The 22,813-nt window shown below is 44.5% G+C and overlaps 1 protein-coding gene across 1 annotated transcript in view; it reads left to right on the top strand.

Moving 5' to 3' along the window:
• Positions 1-22,813, top strand: part of BMERB1 (bMERB domain containing 1) — a 103,334-nt gene that overhangs the window by 45,695 nt on the left and 34,826 nt on the right. The window contains exon 2 of the mRNA XM_037067740.1: positions 12,265-12,388. Coding sequence (XP_036923635.1) covers positions 12,265-12,388 — 124 coding nt within the window. The remainder of the gene's footprint in view (positions 1-12,264; positions 12,389-22,813) is intronic.

The raw sequence follows: 22,813 nt of genomic DNA, 5'->3' as shown, positions 1-22,813 counted from the left end.
TGAAAGCAGTTGTCAAAGAAGAGATTGTTTATTAATATCTCTCTTTATTTCAGAAAGGATTTAGCAGTCAAATGGGAGCCTACAAAAAGTTTTAAAAGGCTTGAGAAATGTTGACATTATTAGAAGTATAAAACATTTCAAGAGGATTCCCTGAAGGATAATATTCTGGAATGTTTGTTTAAAGGTTCATTTCCATTACAGTGAACCTCAGTTCTCAAACTGAATTTGTACCGGTAGGCTGTTCAAGAAGCAATTTGTCCAAAAACTGAATCACTTTTTTCCTCAGAAATAATGTAAACTGAATTAATCCATTCTAGACCCCCAAACGATTCCCTGTTTTAAATAAAAGGACATGAAATGTAAATGTTCATTTACATTTCATGCCCTTTTATTTTTAATTTTTTAATTTATAGATTAAACAGTACATTAGACATGCACTGTATAAAAGAAAGGTTAAAATGTAAATGAAACCTTTCTTTTATACAGTGCATGTCTAATGTACTGTTTAATCTATAAATTAAAAAATTAAAAATAAAAGGGCATGAAATGTAAATGAACATTTAACAAAAAGGAAATGGTGTATAGTAACAAATAAAAATTTTACATATTCACCATTACAGGTAGAACTTACCTTTAATGTTGAGAGCTATTGATGACTGAATATGGAGAGGATAAAATGTAAATGAAACCTTTCTTTTATACAGTGCATGTCTAATGTACTGTTTAATCTATAAATTAAAAAATTAAAAATAAAAGGACATGAAATGTAAATGAACATTTAACAAAAAGGAAATGGTGTATAGTAACAAATAAAAATTTTACATATTCACCATTACAGGTAGAACTTACCTTTAGTGTTGAGAGCTATTGATGACTGAATATGGAGAGGAAAGATGGAAGGCTGCTGTTTGGAAGTGGGGTCCCCTTGCATATAAACATCAGATAGCTGTTCTGGGGCTCTTGCTCTCTTGTGTCTCTTTGCTCCACTAGAAGTTGCTTCAGGCTCACTGGGCCCCTGTCTCACTAAAAACCTACCCATTGATGTTTGTTTTTGCTGTTTTAATACTTGCCTGAAGTGAAATACTGCATTGTTGTTGAACAGGTTTAAGGACGGATTTGCTTCTTCTTTGTCATGGTGATCATTCTCAATAAAACTTTACATTTCTCCCCACTTCCCAAGCCTTTCCTTGATTAGTGAAGTAGGACTATCCTCCCTTCCCACTTTTTCTATCCCTTCCATTGCAAATTGAACAAATTAAGTCCAAGAACTGAAGTGTCAGTTGTGAAAGGTTTGTTGGGCCAAGAACCAAAGTTTGGTTCAACCACTGAGATTTTTTCCCCATGAACAACTTGGTCAAGAGCCAAATTGTTCAAGATGGGAGACATTTGAGAACCAAGGTTTGACTGTGCCTTAATATCACACCTCCCCGCCTCATCCGCTCTTCACTCCTGCCTGTGCTGGTTGTGTGTAAAGAAGGTATAAACCAGTGATTCTCAACCAGGGACAGTTTTTCCCCCTGTGATATTTGCAAGTGTTTGAAGACATTTTGGGCTGGTGGGAGGATGCTATCAGTATCTAGTGGGTAGGGGCCTGGGGTGCTGCTAAATACCCTGCAATGGGCAGGACGGCCCCTACAGCAAAAAATGGCCGGGCCCCAGATGTGAGTATTGCTGACGGTAGAAAACCCAGGCAGGAACAAAGTGTCAGAGGCTGCTGTGCGGAGGTGAGATAAAACTCTTGCTTTAGCTTTGGTTCCTGAGCTTTAGGAGCGAGCCTTCATACGATCTCACACTGTACTTCCTTACCCCAAATGTACAGATAAGGAAACTGAGGCTTAGAGAAGTCAAGTCATTGCCCAAGGTCAGCACTTAGAAAGAAGCAGAGCCAGGATTTAAACCCAAGTCGGCTCAACTGCAGCTTCTCTTTCTCAACCTCACTGCTGATTGTGCATTCTCCTAATTACTTTTGTGACCTTGGACGAGTTGAGATGTGGCTGAGAAAATAGAAACTCGGAGAAGTGAAAAAACCTTCCTCCAAGTGACATTAGAGAGTAATAACTGTGGCCAAGATTCAGAGGCAAGCCAGTTTCCTCAGCTGCAAAACCTCCCTTGCAGGGTTGATTGTGAAAATAGAGCCACTGTGTATGGGGAGGCACTGGGCCACAGGGGGTATGATCGCTCCCAGGACCCGGGCATTCTCCTCTCCTGCCTCCTGCCCGAGGCAGGCTAGGGCCAGTGGAGCAGCCAGGAGCACCTGAATTAAAAGCAGTTACTTCATCTTCTTGGGAAATGGTGACTCATTAAAAGCAACGAGCCATTTCTCATTATATTCACATTATAGTGAGAAGGCAAGATGCTTGGTATATCCCATAATAAGATGTTTGGGGGTTGAAATGAGTTTCCTCCCTACATGGATGATTGATGACAATAAAAGCTGGGGTGTCACCAGGAGCCTTTGAAATGCTTCAGGATATCCGCTTCCCAGTAACTGGGGCTCAGCTCTATCTCCCGCTGGTTAGACTCTCTGCTGCATTGATGCTGGGAAGATGTGCCTGTGCAGACTTAAGGCGGTGAGCCAAGGGGACAGAGGGGAGGTGAGGCCCCCTCTGGACCCACCTTTCAGAGCAGACGTGGGTCTGTCAGAGTAGGGGGACTGCGGCCTTACCTAGAGGGACAGAGCAACGGCCCAAATGACCAGAGTCTGATGTTCTCCAGATCCGATGATCCTGATTTCGTGTTCACCCCATGTTAGTCTGGCTTCTCCCAGGGAAAGGAAATATGATAGTAGTAAGAACGATACTGACCACTCTGTACCATGCCCAAGTGTTGTGCCAAGCACCTGATGAATTATTTTATTTTATCTCCGTAGCAGCAAACCTATGAGGTAGGAGCTACTGACCCCTTTTAGAGAAGAGAGAAGTGAGACTTGGGAATATTAAGTAATGTGTCCAGATCACACAACTGGTGGTAGAGCCAGAACCTGAACCAGAATCTGTCCAAATCTACTCTCAGGGGTAAGTGGCCGGTGAGCCAATGGCACAGAGCCCTGAAGCAAATTTATCTGTGACATGGAATCACATGCTAGGAGGTCAATTCTACAAAGGCACAGATTTGTCTGTTTTGTTTCATTCCTGTTGCTTAGAGCAGTATTTGGTTTTCATAAAGGTTCAAACAGGTTTTCAATGCATATTTATTTAAATAAAAAATAAGAGCAAATACTACCCTTTTTTGCAAAAAGAACAAAAACGGATAATATTTGCTCTTATTTTTCATTTACATAAATATGGGAGTGGGAGAGTTATGGAGAGAACTTTCTGTGTGCCTGGCACTTACATAAATTACCTAAGAGATGTGTGTGATTGTCCGGATGTTGCGGATGATGACCTTGATGCCGGAGTCGTCAAATGGGACCAAGGTCAGCATGAGAGTTGGCCCTGAGACCCTGAAGTCTATGCTCATAACTGTCCCCTGCACTTGCTCTCTTCAAAGGCTTGTTTGGTTCCCACAGTGTCTGCACACACCAACTTTGTCTTTCCTCTCTTTTCCTTTATTTTAAATCTGTCTTGACTAGGTAACACCTGCCATAGTCAAATGTCAACAATATACCAATACACCACTGATGCAGTGATGGACCAGCATCAGTGTCTTGGTGGCGTGAACAGTGGTGGGAACTAAGTGAAGGGTGTACGGGGAATCACTGTAGCAACCTTGCAACTTCCCTAGTAATTTAAAATGATTCCAAAGTAAAAACTTGGTTTAAATAGTCAAGCAGTAGAAAAGGGCCCATTAAGTGGAAGGTGATTCTCCTCAACACTGACCCCCAGTTCCCCTCATCCTCCAAGGCAGCCACTGTGGCCCTTCTCCCGTGTGTCCTGCTCAAGATGATTTGGGTACTGGACACTGAATAAATGGTGTGGGACTGAAATGAATGTTTCCGCCTTCATTTAATTGCCTCGGTGATATGAGCTGGCTTGAAATAATGACTCAAAGGGGCTGATTCACCTTTGGATGAAAACCTTGACAAACAGTTGAGAATTGTCCTTCAGGCCTGAGTTCCTGTGTACTTTCCCACGAGAGCTCAAGAGTTTGGGCCCACTGCTGCTTGTCAAGGGGGGTGGGGGGTGGGGGGGCGCTTAGGAACTGCCTCGGGCTATGTTCTTCCACTTCCTGTTTCACTGCCTGTGAGGCTGACCTGATGGCCCTGGAAGACCCTCTCAACCTGAGGGGCTGCGATTCCTTTCTACGACAGCTTTCCCGGGAGGTGGGAGGGGGCTCTAGTGGTACTCAAATGCTTCGAGCCTCAACAACACTGGATGACATTGCAGGAAAATTACTCTCTTTTCCCGTTATCAACCATTATGATTACCAGACAAGAAAGACTCAATTTGGTGATTTGTTTTTAATGCCTCTCTAGTACTTGCTAACTTTCTAATACTTGCTAATCCACCTTGTTAAGAAAGCAAAATTAGGCTTCAGTCTGAGCCTTGAGCAGGCTAGTGTTTAGCCAGAATTTGATAACAACACTTAGGTTCCCCTGAATTTATTTTTATGAATATTTTCTAATTATACCAAGTGATAGAAACTTATTTTTATAGATGTGATATGAAATGCTCTTTAAGGAGTTTTCATTTTGTTTGCAGTCAAAGTAAAGAAATATTGAGTAAATGATAGCATAGATAGTGGATTAGTCTGCTGGGCTACTGTAGCAAAATACCATGGATTTAGGTGGTTTAAACAACAGACATTTATTTCTCACAGGTCTGGAGGCTTCGGGCAGGCCAAGATCAAGGCACTGGCAGAGCCAGTGTTTGGTGAGGACTCCATTAGAAGGCTGCCTTCTGGCTGCATCCTCACCCTGAGAAGAACAAAGAGAGGAAGCTAGCTCTCGTGTCTTTTCTTTGTCGTGAGGGCCCCCACCTCTTGACCTTATTTAACCCTGATCACCTCTCAAAGCCCCACCTCCTTATACCATCACATTGGAGGTTAGGATTTCAACAATTGAACTTGAGGTGGGAGGATACAAACATTCCGTTTGTAACAGATGGTACACGGCTGCGATGAATCCTGTGCAGTGACTGAGGTTTTGGAAATGCCGTTCTATCACCCTTTGACCTCCAGCGTGGGCTTCAGAATCGCGTAGACCTGGATCTGAGTCCTGGCTCTGCCACTGACAGGTTGAGTGATCTTGGCCAATCACTTGTGGTCTCTCTGAGCCTCATCTTCTTAATCTATAAAGGGAGGGTGATATTGATTAATACTTACCTGCCAAGGTGTTTAGGAGTATGATGAGATAGTGCTTGGCTCATGGTGAAACTTTAATATGAGTGAGCTCTGGAGCATATTCCAGGTGCATCGAGTTATGAAGCAGAAACAAAAGTCGGGTTTTGGGGGGGACCCTGGGCTTACATTTCTACTGTGATCCATGGGTGGAAAAGATAGACCAGGGAAGACTTCTCTTTGGTCCTCAGCAGGTTTGCCCTTCTCAGCTATATTTAAATTACGAAGTTCTATTATAGATCATTGGCAGCCCCGATTCACATCACCCCTGCTGCCGCCCCTTCTCTGTGTAGCTTCAAATTTTCGAGATAAGGGTCCAAGCCTGCTGGCACGTCCCGGTCGTGCCCAGTGCTCGGCTCTTGTTTGCTGGTCTGCAGCACTCACGAGGCATGCATATCCCTGGTGTGGCATTTGGGGATAAAAAGATGGATTTAGCTGCTTCTTCCCCCAGAAGTGACTCAGCTCCTGGAAGCTCAGTGACAGCAATGGCAGTCGGAGCCCTGAGGACTTCTGTGCCTCAGTGCTTCGCTCTGACTACACAGCAGCTGGGCTCTGCTTGGAAATGTGCAGTAGAGCCTCACAGAGACTCTCTTCTCTAGGCAGCCTGGAACGCTATCCGTCTCCTCCCAGGATTTGTCCTCCTCGTGGACGCATCCATTGGCAGCTGTCGGATGCCTGCCTTTTTAACAAGCTCCCCAGGCAGTTACCACTGATGATTGAGAACAGCTACTCTCCGAGTGCCTAATGCAATAGAATATATTCAGTTCTCTCCATTGTTAAGATGATGATGGTAAATCTTAAGTGGAAAGAGAGGACTTAAATGAATATGACTGATCACAATAAGGGTTTTGGAATAGGCCAGATCTGGGGTTCCCTCTCAGCCCCATCACTCAACTCCTCTTCCTGGGCCTCAAATTACTCATGTGTGAGATGGGGATGCTACCAGTATTTACCACCCAGGGCTATTTTGAGAATCAGGGCCTGGCATGTGACAAATGCTCAATAAATGTTAGCTATTATTATTTTTTTAATTTTATTTATTTATCTTTAGAGGGGAAGGGAAAGAGAGAGGAAGAGAAACATCAATGTATGGTTGCTTCTCATGCATCCCCTGCTGGGAACTGGTCCCTGCCAGGAACTGGCCTGCAACCCAGGCATGTGCCCTGACTGGGAATCGAACCTCGATCATCTGGTTCGCAGGTTCGTGCTCAATCCACTGAGCTACACCAGCCAGGGCTAATGTTAGCTATTATTGTTACTGGGTAAACCTGTTCTCTTTTCAACTTTTAAACTGGAGAAGCTACAGCGTCTATCATCTAGAACAAGGGTTGGTAAACTTTTTCTGTAGAGGCCTAGGTAGTGGATATTTGAGGTTTGGCGGGCCCCGAAGTCTCTGTTGCAGTGACTGAATTTGGCTGTGGTAGTACAAGAGCAGGCATAAACGACACGTGAGTGAGTGAGCACGGCCAGTGTTCCAGTAAGACTTTACCTACAAAATCACGCCAGGGACCGGATTCAGCTCTTGGTCGGAGCTTGCAAATCCCGGACCTTGGGTGTTGTGGAGAGCGCCTCAGTGAAATGAGATATGGCTTATAATAAGCTTAGCACAGAGCCGAGCACAGAGCCGAGCACAGAGTGCTTACTACAAAAAAGGATTCCAATTAATTCGTGTATCTGGTTTGAGATCTAGGCTTCTCTCCTTTCTCCAGCGGAAGGAAAGCCTCCATGAGTAAGACTCTTTAACAGAGGTGTCAGTCAGCCTCATTCTCTGCCCAAAGTCAAAGCTAAAGGTTCATCTCGGCCCCTGGAGCCTGGCAGTGCCACCCCTCCTCCCTCCCCGGAGGACGGAGGTAAAAGGCCAGTCCGTGGGGTGTGATTAATTCTCTCGTCACACACTTTGTCCCAGGGTCTTTTGCCATTATCTGTCCCATGGAAATCAGGTTGTCCATCTGAACTGTGATATGGGAAACCCACTTATATCTGCGGAGTCATTAACAATGAACGTTTGCATCCTCAACTGCGTTCACCTGGAGGCTTTATAATGTGGTTAAGGGAAAGAGAGAGAAAGAGACAGAGGGAGAGACAGACCTGGGTTTGAACTCTGTCTGTCCAATGTTCTAGTTATGTGATGCTGGGCAAGTCACTCTCCTTCTCCAAGCTTCAGACTCATCATTTGGAAAATTGTGATTAAACGAGATAATGCGTATAAAGCCTCCAGCCCAGTATAACACACAGGAGCTATCGAATTCCGTTTTGCAAATAAAATGAAGCTACATGGTAAAAGAGGCTCATTCAAAGACAGATAGCCAGTGGTTGGCCTCAAATAAGGACCTCTGACTCTGGCTCAATGCTGGTTGTCGCCACGCCCCATCCCCTGGCCACTTCCTGGGATCCCTGCCTCTTCAAGCCCGGGCTGCGTTCCTTGCACAGTGACTAAAGCTCTTGAAGAGTGTGACATGGTTGTCAGGCAGCTTGTGAGCCTGTGACCACTCCCCTGTAGTGGGCCAAATAGTCCACTAGTTAGTAAACTATTTAAATAGTCCACTATTCAAAATTCATATCCATCCAGAACCTCAGACCTTATTTAGAAATAGAGTTTTTACAGAGGCAATTAAAATAAAGATTGAAATGAGATCGTACTGGACCAGGGTGGGCCCTTAGTCCAATGAGACAGAAAAGGACAGAGGACTCGCAGAGCTACAGGAAAGAGGCCATGTGAAATGAAGGCAGAGGTTGGAGCAGTGCTTCCATAAGCCAAAGATGGCAAGAGCCACCTGGAAGAAGCAAGGAAGGATCCTTCCCTAGAAACTTTGGAGGGAGTGTGGCCCTGCTGACACCTTGATTTGGGGCTTTGGCCTCCAGAACTGTCAAGGGAGACACTCCCGTGTTTTAACCACTTGGTTTGCGGTGATTTGTTGCAGCAGCCCTAGGACTCACGGATGAGAACCAATAGGGGTACTGGACTTGAATGCTTGCACGGACGGGGGATGCTGGTGACGAGGCAAGGAGTGTGCATTTTGGAGGCAGAGATGCACTCAGCTTTGAGCTTTTGTTTCCTCATTTGTAGAAAAGAGCACATCCTTTTCATGCTGGCTTGTAGTGAGGATAAAGAGCCCAGAGCGGAGTGGGCCTGGTGGTGATAACGAAGATAATGGTAACTGTGCACTGAGCACGGCGTGCCTCTGTTAATTCAGTTCTCGCACTGCCCTGGGGAGCTGGGTCTCAGTATCCTCACATTACAGAGGATGAAACTGAGTCACGAGAGGTTGACTCACTGTCCAAGACCGCATAGCTGGTGCGGGGCAGAGCTGAGACTCAAACCCAGGCCACCTGATTTCAGAACACTCCCTACTTCCCATTCCCATCACCACAACCCTATATTGCCCTGGCTTGGTGCTCCTTGAAGCTGTTCCTCCAGCCTAGCTGGAGCCCAGTATACAGTAATGCTCAGTTAATATTAATGTTTTAATCTGTTGTTTTTCCTTTAGTCCTTCCTCAAGCCAGGACTTTTCATTGGTGGAGGGTGAGGTGCAGGTAGTTTGAGCTACGGAACGAATGTGTTGGGGAGTAGGAGATGGAAGGGTATGGAAATTAACTGAAAATCTGATGTCTAGTGAAGAACTCAGGGTCAGTAGTTTCCCACAGATGACAAAGCACTTGCCTGGGTTTTTGGGAGCAGGCCCTATTCTGAGATCCAAGCAGGCAAGAGCTGGCTGAGGGAAGTTGCAAATCACCTGGGCAGGCATACTGGGCCAGGGCTCCAGGGTGTAGAAGGGAGGCAGGTTGAGAGAAAGCAGCTTTCCAGTCGATGACTGGGATGTCAACAAAAAGGCAATGCAGGGGAGCAGAACTGAGGGGCCAGGTGTGAGAGGAGTTAGCAGGTGTAAGTGATGTGATTTGGCCTTAGAGCTGAGGGAGAAAATCCCCTTACCTACATCTCCTTCTGTCCCTGGGAAAAGCATCCTTTACCACACAGGCATTTCCTCTGGAAATCAAGGACTCTCTTCAATGCATGCAGAGGTTTAGCTTTGACCATGCTCATCACAGGGTTGTTCATAGTGTGGGAAAACAGAAAACAACCTGTCTGCAGGTTGGAGGAGTGATTCATAATGCTGCCATAAATAGAAAACTACACAACCTTTCTCACAGCTGCTGAGCAAGAACAGCCAAGGACGTGCAGAAATGCTCATGAGGTGTTGTCAGGTAATGAAATGTGAGACCCTAACTTTAGACAGTGAAACAAAAACCAGACCTACAAAATGATGAATTTATAGGTATATCATTGTATATGTGTGTATACCCATATGGGCACATATGTACATACACATATATTAACATTTTTAACTACTAATATTTTGGTGTGCAGATAAATAATTATATTTATTACTGGTTTCAAGTTTGTACCTTTGAACATCAGTTTTATCCCTGCCCCTCCCTCCCCTGGTAATCGTCTCTGCTTTTTATGAATTTGACTTTTTGGGATTCCACATATAAGTGGGATCGTATAGTACTTGTCTTTCTTTCTCTGACTTATCTCAATAAACACGTGCTGAAGGTCCATCCATGTTTTTGGCAGAATCTCCTATTTTTCCATGGCTGAATAATATTTTGTGGTGTGTGTATACCGCATCCATGGATGGGCAGTTAGATTGTTTCCCCACCTCGGCTACTGTGAATAGTGCTGCAACAAACATGGGAGTGCATGAATTCAGTGTCGTATGTCGGGTATCTTCAATTAAAAACACTTGTGTGTGTGTATGTACATATACGTACCATACATATAAAGCATGTATTACCCTACATATGGGCATCCATTTATAATATATAATTATATAAATTAAAATATATACTAATGTATAAATTAATATATGCACACATACATATTGGAAGAATATATACCAAAATGTTGATGGAAATACATGGTGTAAAATACACACACACACACACACACACACACACACACTTATGTGAGGTCTGTCCAGAAAAAGCCCAGCCATTGTTAATATAATGAGACTGGTTTGCGCGGCATAGATGTAACTTGGCAGCCAAGGAAAGTGGACTGGAATGTGCATGTGTGAATAATGATGAGTTCACGGTACTAGTCAGTGGGGGCTATAGATGCTATTGACTGAGCATGTGTACTGTGTGGCCATCACATTCAAAATGACTAAGCAAGTAGAGCAATGAATCTGCATCACATTTTGCATTAAGCTTGAACATTCCTCTGTGGAAACAATTTGCATGATTCAGAAGGCCACAGCTATGGACAGCTGGTGATTGGCAGCTTTATCACAACAATGTGCCCACTCATGCATCACATCTTGTGCGGTGTTTTTTCGTGAAACATCAAATCACCCAGGTGACTCAGCCCCACTACAGCCCAGACTTGGTGCCCTGTGACTTCTGGCATTTCCAAAACTAAAACCACTTTTGAAAGGGAAGAGATTTTAGACTGTCGATGAGATTCAGGAAAATACGATGGGGCAGCTGATGGCGATTGGGAGACTGTGTTAGGTCCCAAGGTGCTACTTTGAAAGGGACCCAGGAGGCATCATTGTCCTATGTACAATGTTTCTTGTATCTTGTATCTTCTCCAATAAATGTTTCTATTTTTCTTATTACATGACTGGATACCTTCTGTACAGATGATATGTGTGTACATATATGCATGCATATATGTATATACACATGTGTATACACACACACCATATTTTGCCATGTATGATGTACACTTTTTATCTAAACTTTTTAGGGGAAAATAAGGATGCACACTATACATAGGTTTAAGGATTACATACCATGGGTGTAATAATGGGTATAATAATCCCACATACAATGCACACAAAAACATGGGTGCATATTATACATGGCAAAATATGGTGTGTGTGTGTGTGTATAGTGTATACACACAGGTACACATATGTATATATATATACTGTTATGGACTGCATGTCTATGCCTTTTACCTTAATTCATATATTGAAGCCCTAATACCCAGTATGGCTGTTTTAAGGGTAAAGGGAATCATAAGGGTGGGGCCCTGCTCGCATAGGATCTGTGTCCTTCTAAGAAGAGATTCCAGAGCACTCTCTCTCTCTGTGCATAAAGGAGAGGCCACGTGAGGCCATGGCATGAAGGGGCTGTCTCCAAGCCAAGACGAGCACTCTCATCAGAAACTGACCCTGCCAGGCCTGATCTGGACTTTCAGCCTCCAGAGCTGAGAGAAAATAAATCTTTAAGCTGCCCTGCCTCTGGTATTTTATTACAGTAGCCCAAGCAAACTAATACACATGCATATATGCAGATATATAGTGTCTTTCTCTATAAATAGGATCATGCATATGTGGTAATATATATGGTTATAGGTATTTTTTTACATGTGGCAATATATATGCTAACTCTATAACTATAAGCCGGACAGAAAGAATGTCAATTAAAGTGTGGGCGGCGGTCCTCTCTGGGCCATGTGGATATGGATGGCTTTTTACCGATCTGTATCGTCTGAATTTTCTACAACAAACGTATTATTTCATGTTGCTATTACTTACATTACTTAGTATTTCTATAAGATAATAAGTAATAGTATTACTATAAAATAATTGTTGTAAAACTTTCTTCTGTCTAAAGTTGAACCTGGTCTTAGAGGCCGGGACAGGGCCAGGTGACGGTGGTCAAGGGGAGCAGGGGCTCAGGAGCTGGGAACAGTCAGGGGCTGTCGAGGCCGCCCGTACAATCCTGAGCAGGTTTTGGTGAGCCCACCTGAGCCTCTGCTTGCCATCGTAAGCACCGTGGTTCCCACAGAAAATGTGTTTTCCGGTATCCAGAGGGCTTTCTCACACACGCACATTTGCAGTGCCATCTGAGATCCGTGTGCCTTGGCCATGGATGAAGGTCCCTGGATCGAGTCTGTTCCCCAGAATGAGGGAGTTCTCGCAAACCCGTGCAGACTCAGGGTCTTGACACCTGCCTTCTGTGTCTCCCACACAGATCAGCTGGACATCATCTCCATGGCAGAGACAACCATGATGCCGGAGGAGATTGAGCTGGAGATGGCGAAAATCCAGCGTCTCCGGGAAGTTCTGGTTCGCCGGGAGTCAGAGCTCAGGTTTATGTGAGTGTCAGAGGACGCGGCCAAGAGAAGGAAGGGGGTTTCAGACAGAGGATACCCGAGAACCTAACGTTTACTGTTTATTACTGCATGTCGGGCACTGTGATAAAGACATTAGGTACCTTTTTTAAAAATCTCATTTAATTTTCACTACTGCCTAGAGAAGTAGGTATCATTGTTTTGTGTTTTATGATAGTCAGGATTGATTCAGGTCGGTCTGATGGCAAAGCCTAAGCTCTCTCTGTCACGAATGTGAAGAGAAATGGAAGAAGGAGACAGGAACAGCGCCAGAGGTGGCGCCCACTCTGCATTCAGCTAGACCTGAGTTAAAAAAAAAAAAAAAAGCTGGTCAAGCTAGAGCAGTTTATGTAGCCTCTCTGAGCTTCAGTTCCTTCATTTGCAAATTGGGGGGAAATAATGACGCCTCCCCTCTGGAGTCAACCTCAGAGTCACATGACTTGAAAATCTGTTGTCTACAGAGTAGCACATTCCTGAGGAATCACAGGTCGTCTTTCAAGAGAAACTAATTTTTAAAATTGAGCACTCTCAGATAAACTGAGAGTTTAAAAGCAAAACAAAACAAAAACAGGCAATGTAAGCAGAAAGTTTCCTATATTGCCTGTCAACTCCCAACACAAACTCCACTTGAAGAAGCAGCAACATCACACCCTCTGGGCATGGGCTAAGCACGTCTCACACATTCTATCATTGATTTCTCTCAACTCCATGAGGCTGGTTATAGGATAAACCCATTCTGCAGATGAGGAGACTGAGACTCAGGGAAGTTAACTTGCTCAGAGCCTCCCAGCTAGTAAATGGGAAGATGGGGGTGGTTAGGAGTCAGACCCAGCTCCTCCTGCTTTCAAGACCCGTATTCTCACAGCTGCATTATATAACCTCTCTCACCCCAAGAAATGGACTGCAATATTAACAACTGCCGTTTATGTAGCTCTCTGCATGGGCCAGACCCTGTGCTGAGAGCACATGCACAATCCTTTCTCACAGGAGTCCTCAGAGGAAGGTTCTAGAACATCTTCCACTTTATAGATAAGAAGCATCCTCCCTTTCATCTGGGAATAAGATAACCGATACATAAGGGTTTAGAAACAATCCTTCTGTCCCCATGGCTTTTTTAAAAATAAAACAATTTGAAGTATTATATGTGTGGGAGAAATATCAATTCAGACCTTGTGTTCTACTAAGTCAGGTGGTTCAAACAACCGAGGTTGCCAAGACTGGACATAATGACTCTGAGATGCCTGGGCATTACCCAAGTCAAAATCAGTGGCAGGAAGTTTTGCTTCTGAGTGTGAAGTGTAGGGAAAAACACTGAACTAGAAATACAGACTTGGGGCTCACCTGTATCTCAGCAGTTGCTGAATTCAAGTAATGGGTGCAGTCACCCCACACGAGAAACAGTGACAACCCAAGTATAGGATCTGGGAAAATGCTGAAATCCCCACGCTGCTCTTCCGAATGGACGATGTTGCGTTGAAGGGGACCCCCAACTCTCAGAGTTTTGGTGAATGTGGAATAACTGAAAGTTCAGTAGCGACAAGGTATGGGATTATCATAGTCTATACGTAATACATGCCATATGTGTGAAAATTAAAAGTCTGCCTCCGTTTTATCTTTAATTCTAATTTATGGAAGTGACCTGTGTTAATAGGGTTGGTTTTTATTAATTCTGGTGAATAGTTTTATGACTATTCTTTTATTTATATATAAACATCCACCAGGAAGTATTAATTCCCTCTTATAAAAGATGATTAAATTAGTGTCTGGGTCTTGCTTTCGCATCTGTTTTCTATCCTTCTGTTTCCAGTTTCTACTTCTTTGGTTCTCAAAGAGAGTATAATATTTATGTTCTGTTCTAAAACTGTAATGAAGGTGCTGTTCTTATCTCCACATTGTTCCTAACATCAAAACCATGTCACTGGAGCCCTGACTGGTGTAGCTCAGTGGGTTGGGCATTGTGCCTCCAACAAAAGGTTGCAGCTTCGATTCCTCGTCAGGGCATATGCCTGGGTTGTGGGCCAGGTCCCTGGTTGGGGGCATGTGAAAGGCAACCAATGGATGTTTCTCTTGCACATTGATGTTTCCCTCCCTCTCTTTCCCTCTCCCTACTCTCCCTAAAAAATAAATAAAAAAATTTTTTAAAAAGCTCATCATGGGCATTTAAATGCTCTCTCTGTGTTTTAAAAGGAAAGCAGGGAACATGAATTCTGCTTTAAGTTACAGAAACCTGCAGGTGCCCAGTAGGGGCCAGAGGTTGCTTTTGTTGCTGCAGGGACAAAGGCTGTCTCTTTGCATTTATTGACTTTTGCAATGTGTGTGTGAGTATGCAGACACCATGCCAGCATTAACATGCCTAGCACATAGCTAGTGCTCAATGACAGCAATAGCTAACATGTAAGCTGTAGGTTGGGGACAAGCACTGCACTAAGCTCTTGATTTGTGACCTCACTGAATTTCCCCATCATGCCCATCAGTCTAACCACTTAGGGACAAATGTCAACAGTAGATGCTTGAATAAATCAAATTATCTAAAGGACACAGAAGGCCCTGGCTGGTGTGGCTCAGTGGATTAGATGTTGGCTGGTGAAGGGAAGGGGTGCCAGTTCGATTCCTGGTCAGGTCATGTTCCTGGGTTGCAGGCCAGGTCAGGTCCCTGGTGGGGGCACATGAGAAGTAACCATGCATTGATGTTTTTCTCCCTCTCTCTCCCTCCCTTCCCCTCTGTCTAAATAAATAAATAAAATCTTTAAAAAAAATCAAGGACACAGAAGGATGTCAGTGTGGCCAGGAAATAGAAAAGGGCTTGGAGACATTCTCCAGGGCAGTGGCCAGCTTCCAGGCACCTGGAGTCTCCCTAGCAGCCCACAGGCATCAGTGACTGATAATGATGCCCCCACTACCCAGGTCCAGCCTGATGCAGTATGTAGCCTTGCCTGGCAGTACACCCACCTCATCGATCTCAGAGGTGCATGATGGACTCTAAGATGGTTGGGGTGGAGATCACAGCCCATTCAGACCCGGACAAAAGCCTCATCCATCACCCTTGGCCTCCCAGAGTAACAAGGCTGGGTGTGGGCTATTCTTGAATTCAGTTCTCTGGATATTTCTTAGCATGTAGGTGGGTCTTATTCTTCTTTCCATTTTAGAGAAGAGGGAATTAGAGAATAAGAAATTTTCCCAAGGTTGCATTAGCTAGTAAGTACCCAAGCTGGAATGCAGTCTGACTCCAGAGCATTTATTGAGTGAATGAGGGGTGGAAGAAAGAAAAGAAGGTGAGAGGAAGGGAGGGAGGGAGGGAGGGAGGGGAGATGGAAGAAAGGAAGCTCTGAACGTAGCTACCAAGGTAATTTCTTAAAGAATACAAGATCCATGAAGGGAGGAGTTTTATCCATCTTCCTCACTGTTGTATTTCCCAGGATATTGAACAGTACCTGGCACTTATTAAGCAATTGATATTTGTTGATTGTGCAATAAATTTTTCTTTCACACTCTGTTCTTACCCCAACAACTTCCTTTTACACTCCGGCATGTGCGTGCACCCACACAAAACCCTTGTCATAGAGTAAAGAGGAGAAGTAGAATTTCAGACTGTACTAAGTATTTACTGGCTCAAATGAGTGACAGAAATGTGACAGCCCGTGGCTCAAACAGTCCCAGTGACTGCAGCTGTAATAACTGAGATGAGATTGGTTTTGTCGTACCTGCTCTGAAGTCATCACGTTAATATCCATCCGCTCCCGTGGAGACTGTGTGAGTCAGACCATATTTCATGGCTGAGGGTATCTTCTCACTTTTGCAGTCTCCTGCTGTGTCGACTCTCTTAAGAATGGGTCTAATGGCCGCTGCCCCCACACACCCAATGTTTAGAGATCCATTCTTCCCTGGGTTTCCCTTTTCTGGCCTTGCCCTTCCCTCTGGGACTCGCAGCCTCTGATGATTCTCCATGTCCCTGTCAGAACTGTGAGGAAATAGAAGAGGGTTATTTCCCCATTCCTAGGGAACAGGGTGAACTCTTGAGAAGTGGGGTCAGGGGTCATCCTGGCTCTCCCATGTCCCTGGTCTGTGACCTTGGGCACATGACAGAGAGCTAAGAAATGCTGTTTACCAAGGGTACTGATATGCCACACATATTCCTCCTGTGCAGTGTGCTCACTTATTTTAGTTCATTGAATTGTCACAAGAACCCTGAGGGGGTGGGTTCTCTTCCTTCTACTCTATGGGTAAGGAAACCGAGATTAAAGAAGTATAAATAGCTTGTTTGGGGTCACCAGCTAGTATGAAGGAGAACTAGGATTTGAACCCCAGGTGTCTATCCCAGAGGCAGAACACTTAACCCTAGTTTATTATCTTTATTCTCGACACGAGGACCCCTTTTGTCCAGCTCTTCTAGAATGCACAAACAAACCTGGTTGGAGGTCCACAATCCTGCAATCCCACACTGGGTTTTGTCTTGTTCCAGCATCTTGAATTAAGTGTAGTGGAAACGAAGAGGATTCTACTGAATATGGCTTAGGACTGTTAGGTACCCTTTCTCTGGAGATAAATGATTTGTTTGGAGCCTAAAATGATGAGCTCCAACTTGGAAAGTTAAGGTTTGCTCTAGTGTCCTATTCCTACAGGGGTCCTTGGGGACCACAACAGTCAACATTTATTGAGCCCTTACTTGGGCCCAGCCCTGTGCTAACCCCCTCACGCACATTTTGTATAACCCACAGAAGGTGCTCTTTAATGGAAGGACAAATCAGGAGCACCCGCAACATCCCCAGTTGCCCTGGATAAGGCTCATGAGGTCAGGTTCAGAGGAGGGTTATGAGTGACCCCAGTTGGCACGTATCCATACTCTGCACACACAGTGCATCTTCCCTCATTGTCTTCCCTTCGCTTGTCCTCTAGTTTCCACGTTGCTAAATGGCATTTAGAGCTCTCCCTCTTGAAGTGTGGACATTTTATGAGCTTCATTTGAATGAGCCAATAAACCCTCAGTATCACCAAACTACCCCCAGTAATAGGCATCAAATGTCCAGGAGATAAAGCTCGATGCCTGCTTTGCTCCATCCTTGACCCTCCTGCACGCCCACCTCCTGGTCCCTCCCACAGCTGCCCCATCTCCGTGCTTGTCATCATCCTGTCCTTTGGAGGCTGTCAACAACCTCAGAATCATTTTCTCACCCTAATTCCAGCACTGAATCACACCATTAGCTTTTCATAATTCCCCCTGCAGTTGCCCGCCTCAGCTCTTGTGCATCCTCTCTATATCCTGATCCTGCTGTTTATCTGGGTTGCAGATAATTAGGAATCTTTGGCCTCTGGACGGCAGTGGGAGGCAGGCGGTTATCTTCATTTTGTACCCGCTTGCTGGATTCTCATAAAAGGGATAGTGTATGCTCTTATTCAGCTTGCTCTGGGCAGTGGTGGCTTTTAATCTGTGAGTCTGAACTGCCTCTGGCAGGGGAGATGGGTTAATTCATTTTATCAAGAAGTACAAAGTGTGGTGGAGAGGTCAGGCCCCACCTAGAACCTGGCAGAGATTCAGGGCGGGGTGGTAGAAAGTGCCTGAGTTGTGAATAGCAGGTTTTCCAATACTAGCTATGCCGAAGAGTGTTCTAAGCGTTTAACATGCATTGATTCACTTAATACTCAGTACCACCATCTAAGCAGACAACACACTTTCGTTTTATAGATGAGGAAGCTGAGGCAGAGAGAGGTCAGTAACTTACTCAGGGTTGCACAGGTTCCATTAAATAGCAGACAGTGCCGTCACCCAGGTATTCTGGGTCCAGAGTCCATGATGTCAGCCTCCACGCTACAGAGTCTCTCAACTGGTTTTCAGTCCGTTCTTCTCACTGACTGTGTGGCCTGGAGCAAACCTTTTGCTCTGTTCCAGCTTCAGTTTTACCCGTCTGTAGAGTGGGACAAATTGTTTCCCTGGCAGCGTTGCAGCAACAGGTGAAAAGAGAGGACTCATGAAAGGAGGTGGCTCTTTTCTAGGAAGGAAGCAAATCAAAATTCCCTTCTCTTTTAACTGTTAACTCTGTGCTTTGAGGGAGAGTAGGGGGTCGCGGGGGCTTAGTCATAGCCAGAGAAAACCCAGAGAATGCTCCTCTCCTGAGAAGCTGAGGAGTGGGCTCTCCACCGTCAAGTCCAGTTCCACCCCGTGGCCCTGACTTTATTACAATATTATTTAAAATTTTTTTATACACTCGCATTTTTCTTTTTCCTTTAATGATCTCATAACTCTGAAGTCTGTTAGGAAAAGCTTCAAGCCAGGGGCAAAATGAAACGTGTGCGTTTCTGGAACTTGACACCTCTCAGCCACATTTGGGAGTTCTGAGTCACACCAGTTGCACCCTGGGTTTTAAATAGCATCTCCTTAGAACAGGTCGTCATTGCCAGAGCCTCTGTGCATATCAGGTGGGAAGTGATGCCTTTCACTGTAGAAAATCTAAAAAGCAATTTGTTTTGGACAAAATATACAGTATATTTGGGGAGGAAGGAAGCCTCAAGAGGAGAGGAAAGTGTTGGAGAGATAGAGGAAAGGCCCTCCTGGGTTTCTAAGCCTACTGGGAGGTAGGGATGAGGTGGGCATCTGGGCTGATGAACAGGGGAAAGACATGTCCCCCACTGGACAAGCTTCTGCTGTTCCAGCTTGCCTTTTGCACTCAGAACAAGCTTCAAGAAAGGAGATCCTTCTCTCTGGGAGCTCTGTCTTATTATAAATGTATTGCATTCTCTTGACTCCAAGGATCTCCTCTGAAACTCCTGGGTTCTGGTGAGCTGGGAGGGAAGTCACCATATTAGGCTCTTGTGATGCTCAATATTGTGTCAACTTGACTGGGTCATGGGGTGTTCAGACATGTAGCCAAACGTTAGTCTGGGTGAGTCCATGAAATGTTTCTGAGTGAAATTAACTCTTGGACCTATAGACTGAGCAAAGCAGATTGCCCTTTCCACTGTGGGTGGGCCTCATCCAATCAGTTGAAGACCTGAATATAACAAAAAGGCTGAGCAAGAAGGAACTTTGCCCACCTGACTGCTGAGCTGAAACACCCATCTTTCCTGCCTTTGGACTTGAACTGAAAAATCGACTCTTCTTGGGTCTTGAGCCTGTTGGCTTTTGGACTAAAATTTACATCATCCTCTCTCTTGCATCTCCAGCTTGCCAACTGTAGATCTTGGGACTTCTCCTTAATCCTGTGAGCCTCTGTAATCCTGTGAGTCAATTCCTGATAACAATGTATACATATATATGGATATATATATGGATACATATGGATTACATATCTATATGGATATCTATATCTGTATCTATCCTCTTGGTTCTGTTTCTGTAGATAACCCTAACTAATACAGCCCCATTTATTCTCGGAAATTTCCATCTGAATACTTTATCTGTCTAGCGAAGACCTTAATCACTTCCTAGTGATTAAGATAAAGGGAAATTGGCTCACTGCTTTGGTAAAACAGTTTTGGCACTTCATTATCTAGTAAAGACGAACATGTTCTTACTTAGGAGTTTCTCTCCTGTGTATTCCCTAAAACTGGTTTGTATAAGGGGGTAAGTACTAGCCTCATGTGTCTATTTCAATTTCAATTAAATGAAATTTGAAATGCAGTCCTTCAGTAGTCCTAGCCACATTTCAAGTGTTCATTCATCAGTTGTGGCGAGTGAGCACCCACAGGAAAGCACACATTTTTGTAGGCCATTCCCACCATCGCAGCAAGCTCTAGTGGGCATCGTTTCTCTGAAGCAACTCTCACACATGAACATCCGGCAGCGTATTTCGGAATGTTCATCACTGCAAAAAACTTGAAATTCAAATGTTCGTTCATCAGCAGTAGAAAAGGACAGATCAGTTGTGGTCTAGGCATGCCATGGAATTCTGTGGAACAGTGAAAAATGAGCAGACTATGGGGATTAACATGGATGAACCTCAAAACCAAGATGTTGAGCAAAAAATTATATAAAGGTCAAATGTGCAAAAGTGCAAATATAATTGTACGGGTATTCATATAGGGATGGATAACTTTACAAATAAAAAGCATTAGCACAAACAGCATAGGGCTTACCTCAGAGGGAATGAGAAAAATACAGGGAGATGGAGTACACCAGAGTCTCTAAGGGGTATGTACAGGTTATTACTTAAGTGGGTGATGGAAATGTAACTGTTTATTGTTTCACGAGCTGATTATATGCATTTTATGCACACTTTTGAATATAGTTCACAAACACAAACACTCATACAGGCATGGGAAAAAGTAGGTTTACAGTTGTTTGTATAGAAAATAATACAACAATTAACAAATAATACAAGGCAACCACACATTGATGTTTTGTTCCCTCTCTTCCTCCCTTCCTTTCTCTGAAAATAAATACACCAAAATCTTTTTAAAAAAGAATAAGCTATGTTTTGTATGCTTACAACTGTAAACCTACTTTTTTCTCCACTCCTGTATTTCTTCCAATGTTTTTGTTGTGATAAAATACACCTAACACAACATTTACCATCGGAACCATTTTAAGTGCACAGTTCATTGGTATCAGGAACATTTGTAATGCTTCGCAACCATCACCACTGCCCATTTTCAGAATTCTTTTCAACTTACAAAACTGAAATGGTACTGATTAATCATTCCCCTCTTCCCCAGCCCGTGGTGATCACCATTCTGCTTTCTGTCTCTGTGAATGTGACTACTCTAAGAACCTCATAGAATTGAAATCATACAGTATTTGTCTTTTTGGACACAAACACATTTTTAAGAGAAAAATGCTAAGATGGGGAAGTTTGTGATATCTGATACCTTCACTGACATGTCTCAGGTACATCAAACTCAGCATGTTCAAGTCCAAGCTCATGATCTCCCTTCCCCCCATACCCCTCCCCTCCAAACTTAGCTCAGCAATTGACTCAGAACTACAATCTCTACCCATTTAAACCCCAGATTACAAAATTAGATTCCATCCTTGACCTCTCTCAAGTTGCCACCTGGCAGATTCCATCCACCCTCAAATTGGATCAGTTTTAGCTCCTAAAACGGTGTCCCATGGCCCATGTTTCTCCATCTCTGTGGCTGCCACCCAATTTCACGTTCCAATCACTGTCTTGAATCTCAAGACCTCCTTGCTGCCCTCCAAGCCAAGGGGGCACATGGCAGCCAGAAGGAGCTTCTCAAAATGTGCATCGGACCACAGCTCCCAGTTCTAAACACATTCCAGAATTTGTCAGTATGATGAAGCCTATGAGGTTCTGCCTGGTCCATTCCCACCTGTTCTCTCCTCTTCTGTTCTTCACCCATTTTTCACTCACAGACCCCACCCCTGCTCTCCACCCTCATGGGTCCCCCACCTTCCAGGCCCCTCCTGCCATTGGGACCTTTTTGTCCCTGCTGCTCCCTCTGCCTGCACCCCCTCCTCTGGCCCAACCTCTTTGCCTGGTTCACTTTCCCTCTCCCTGCAGGACCCAGATCCAAGGACATTTCCAAGGGGAAACCTTCCCAGCACCTCCCAGTCTGTGTCCCCTCCTGTCTCCATAACCATGATCATTTCCTTAAAAGCCTTTTGCTCCATTTATAAATCTATGTTCATTGGTGTATGTGGTCAACATTTGTCTCACTAGATGCTGGCCTTGAGGAGGGCAAACGCTGAGCTGTATTCACACCCAGTGATGTTGGCAGCACCCAGCACATAGCCAAACTCAGAGGAGGTGGTCTGTGAATATTTACCTAATAAATGAGCAGCAGTCGTTTTCTTGCTTCCCCAGGGTCTGACCCACTGTGAGGGTTCTCCTGGCGCTGGCTGGTCTGGGTACCAAGAGTTGCCTGGCCCTCTGATGGTTAGGGTAGATTGTGGGTCCAGTCCACAGAATTCTCACAGAGTGACAGCACAACCCAGCAGCTTGCACAATAGACACCTCACTGAGTCTGTGAGTTTCCTGTGGCTGCTCTAACAAACTACCACAAAGTTGGTGTCTTAAAATAACACACACTTACTCTCTTCTAGTTCCGGAGGCCAGAAGTCTGAAATTGGTTTCACCAACATCCAGGTGTCTGTGCGACTGGGTTCCCTTCTGGAGGCTTGATCTTCCCAGCATCTAGAGCTGCGTTTCTTGCATTCTCTGGCTTGTGGTCCCTTCCTCTGTCTTAGAGATAGCAGAATGAAGTCCCCAAATCTCTCTCTCTGCTCGTATCATCACGTCCCCTTCTCTCTTTTGTGTCAAAACTCCCTCTGTCTTCCTCTCATGAGGACACTTGGGATTACATTTAGGGCCCACCTGGATAATCCAGGAGAGTCTCCCACCTCAAGTTCTTTAGTTTAATCACCCCCCTTAAAGTCACTTTTTCCATATAACATATTCACAGATTTCAGGAATGAGGACACAGATATCTTTGAGAGACATTGTTCAGCTGACCACG

Source organism: Sturnira hondurensis, unplaced genomic scaffold (genome assembly GCF_014824575.4).
Source record: "Sturnira hondurensis isolate 20B ecotype Veracruz unplaced genomic scaffold, ASM1482457v3 Scaffold0017394, whole genome shotgun sequence".
Taxonomy (NCBI): domain Eukaryota; kingdom Metazoa; phylum Chordata; class Mammalia; order Chiroptera; family Phyllostomidae; genus Sturnira; species Sturnira hondurensis.
Note: the sequence above shows the minus strand (reverse complement) of the source record. Positions and strands in the feature narration are given on the sequence as shown.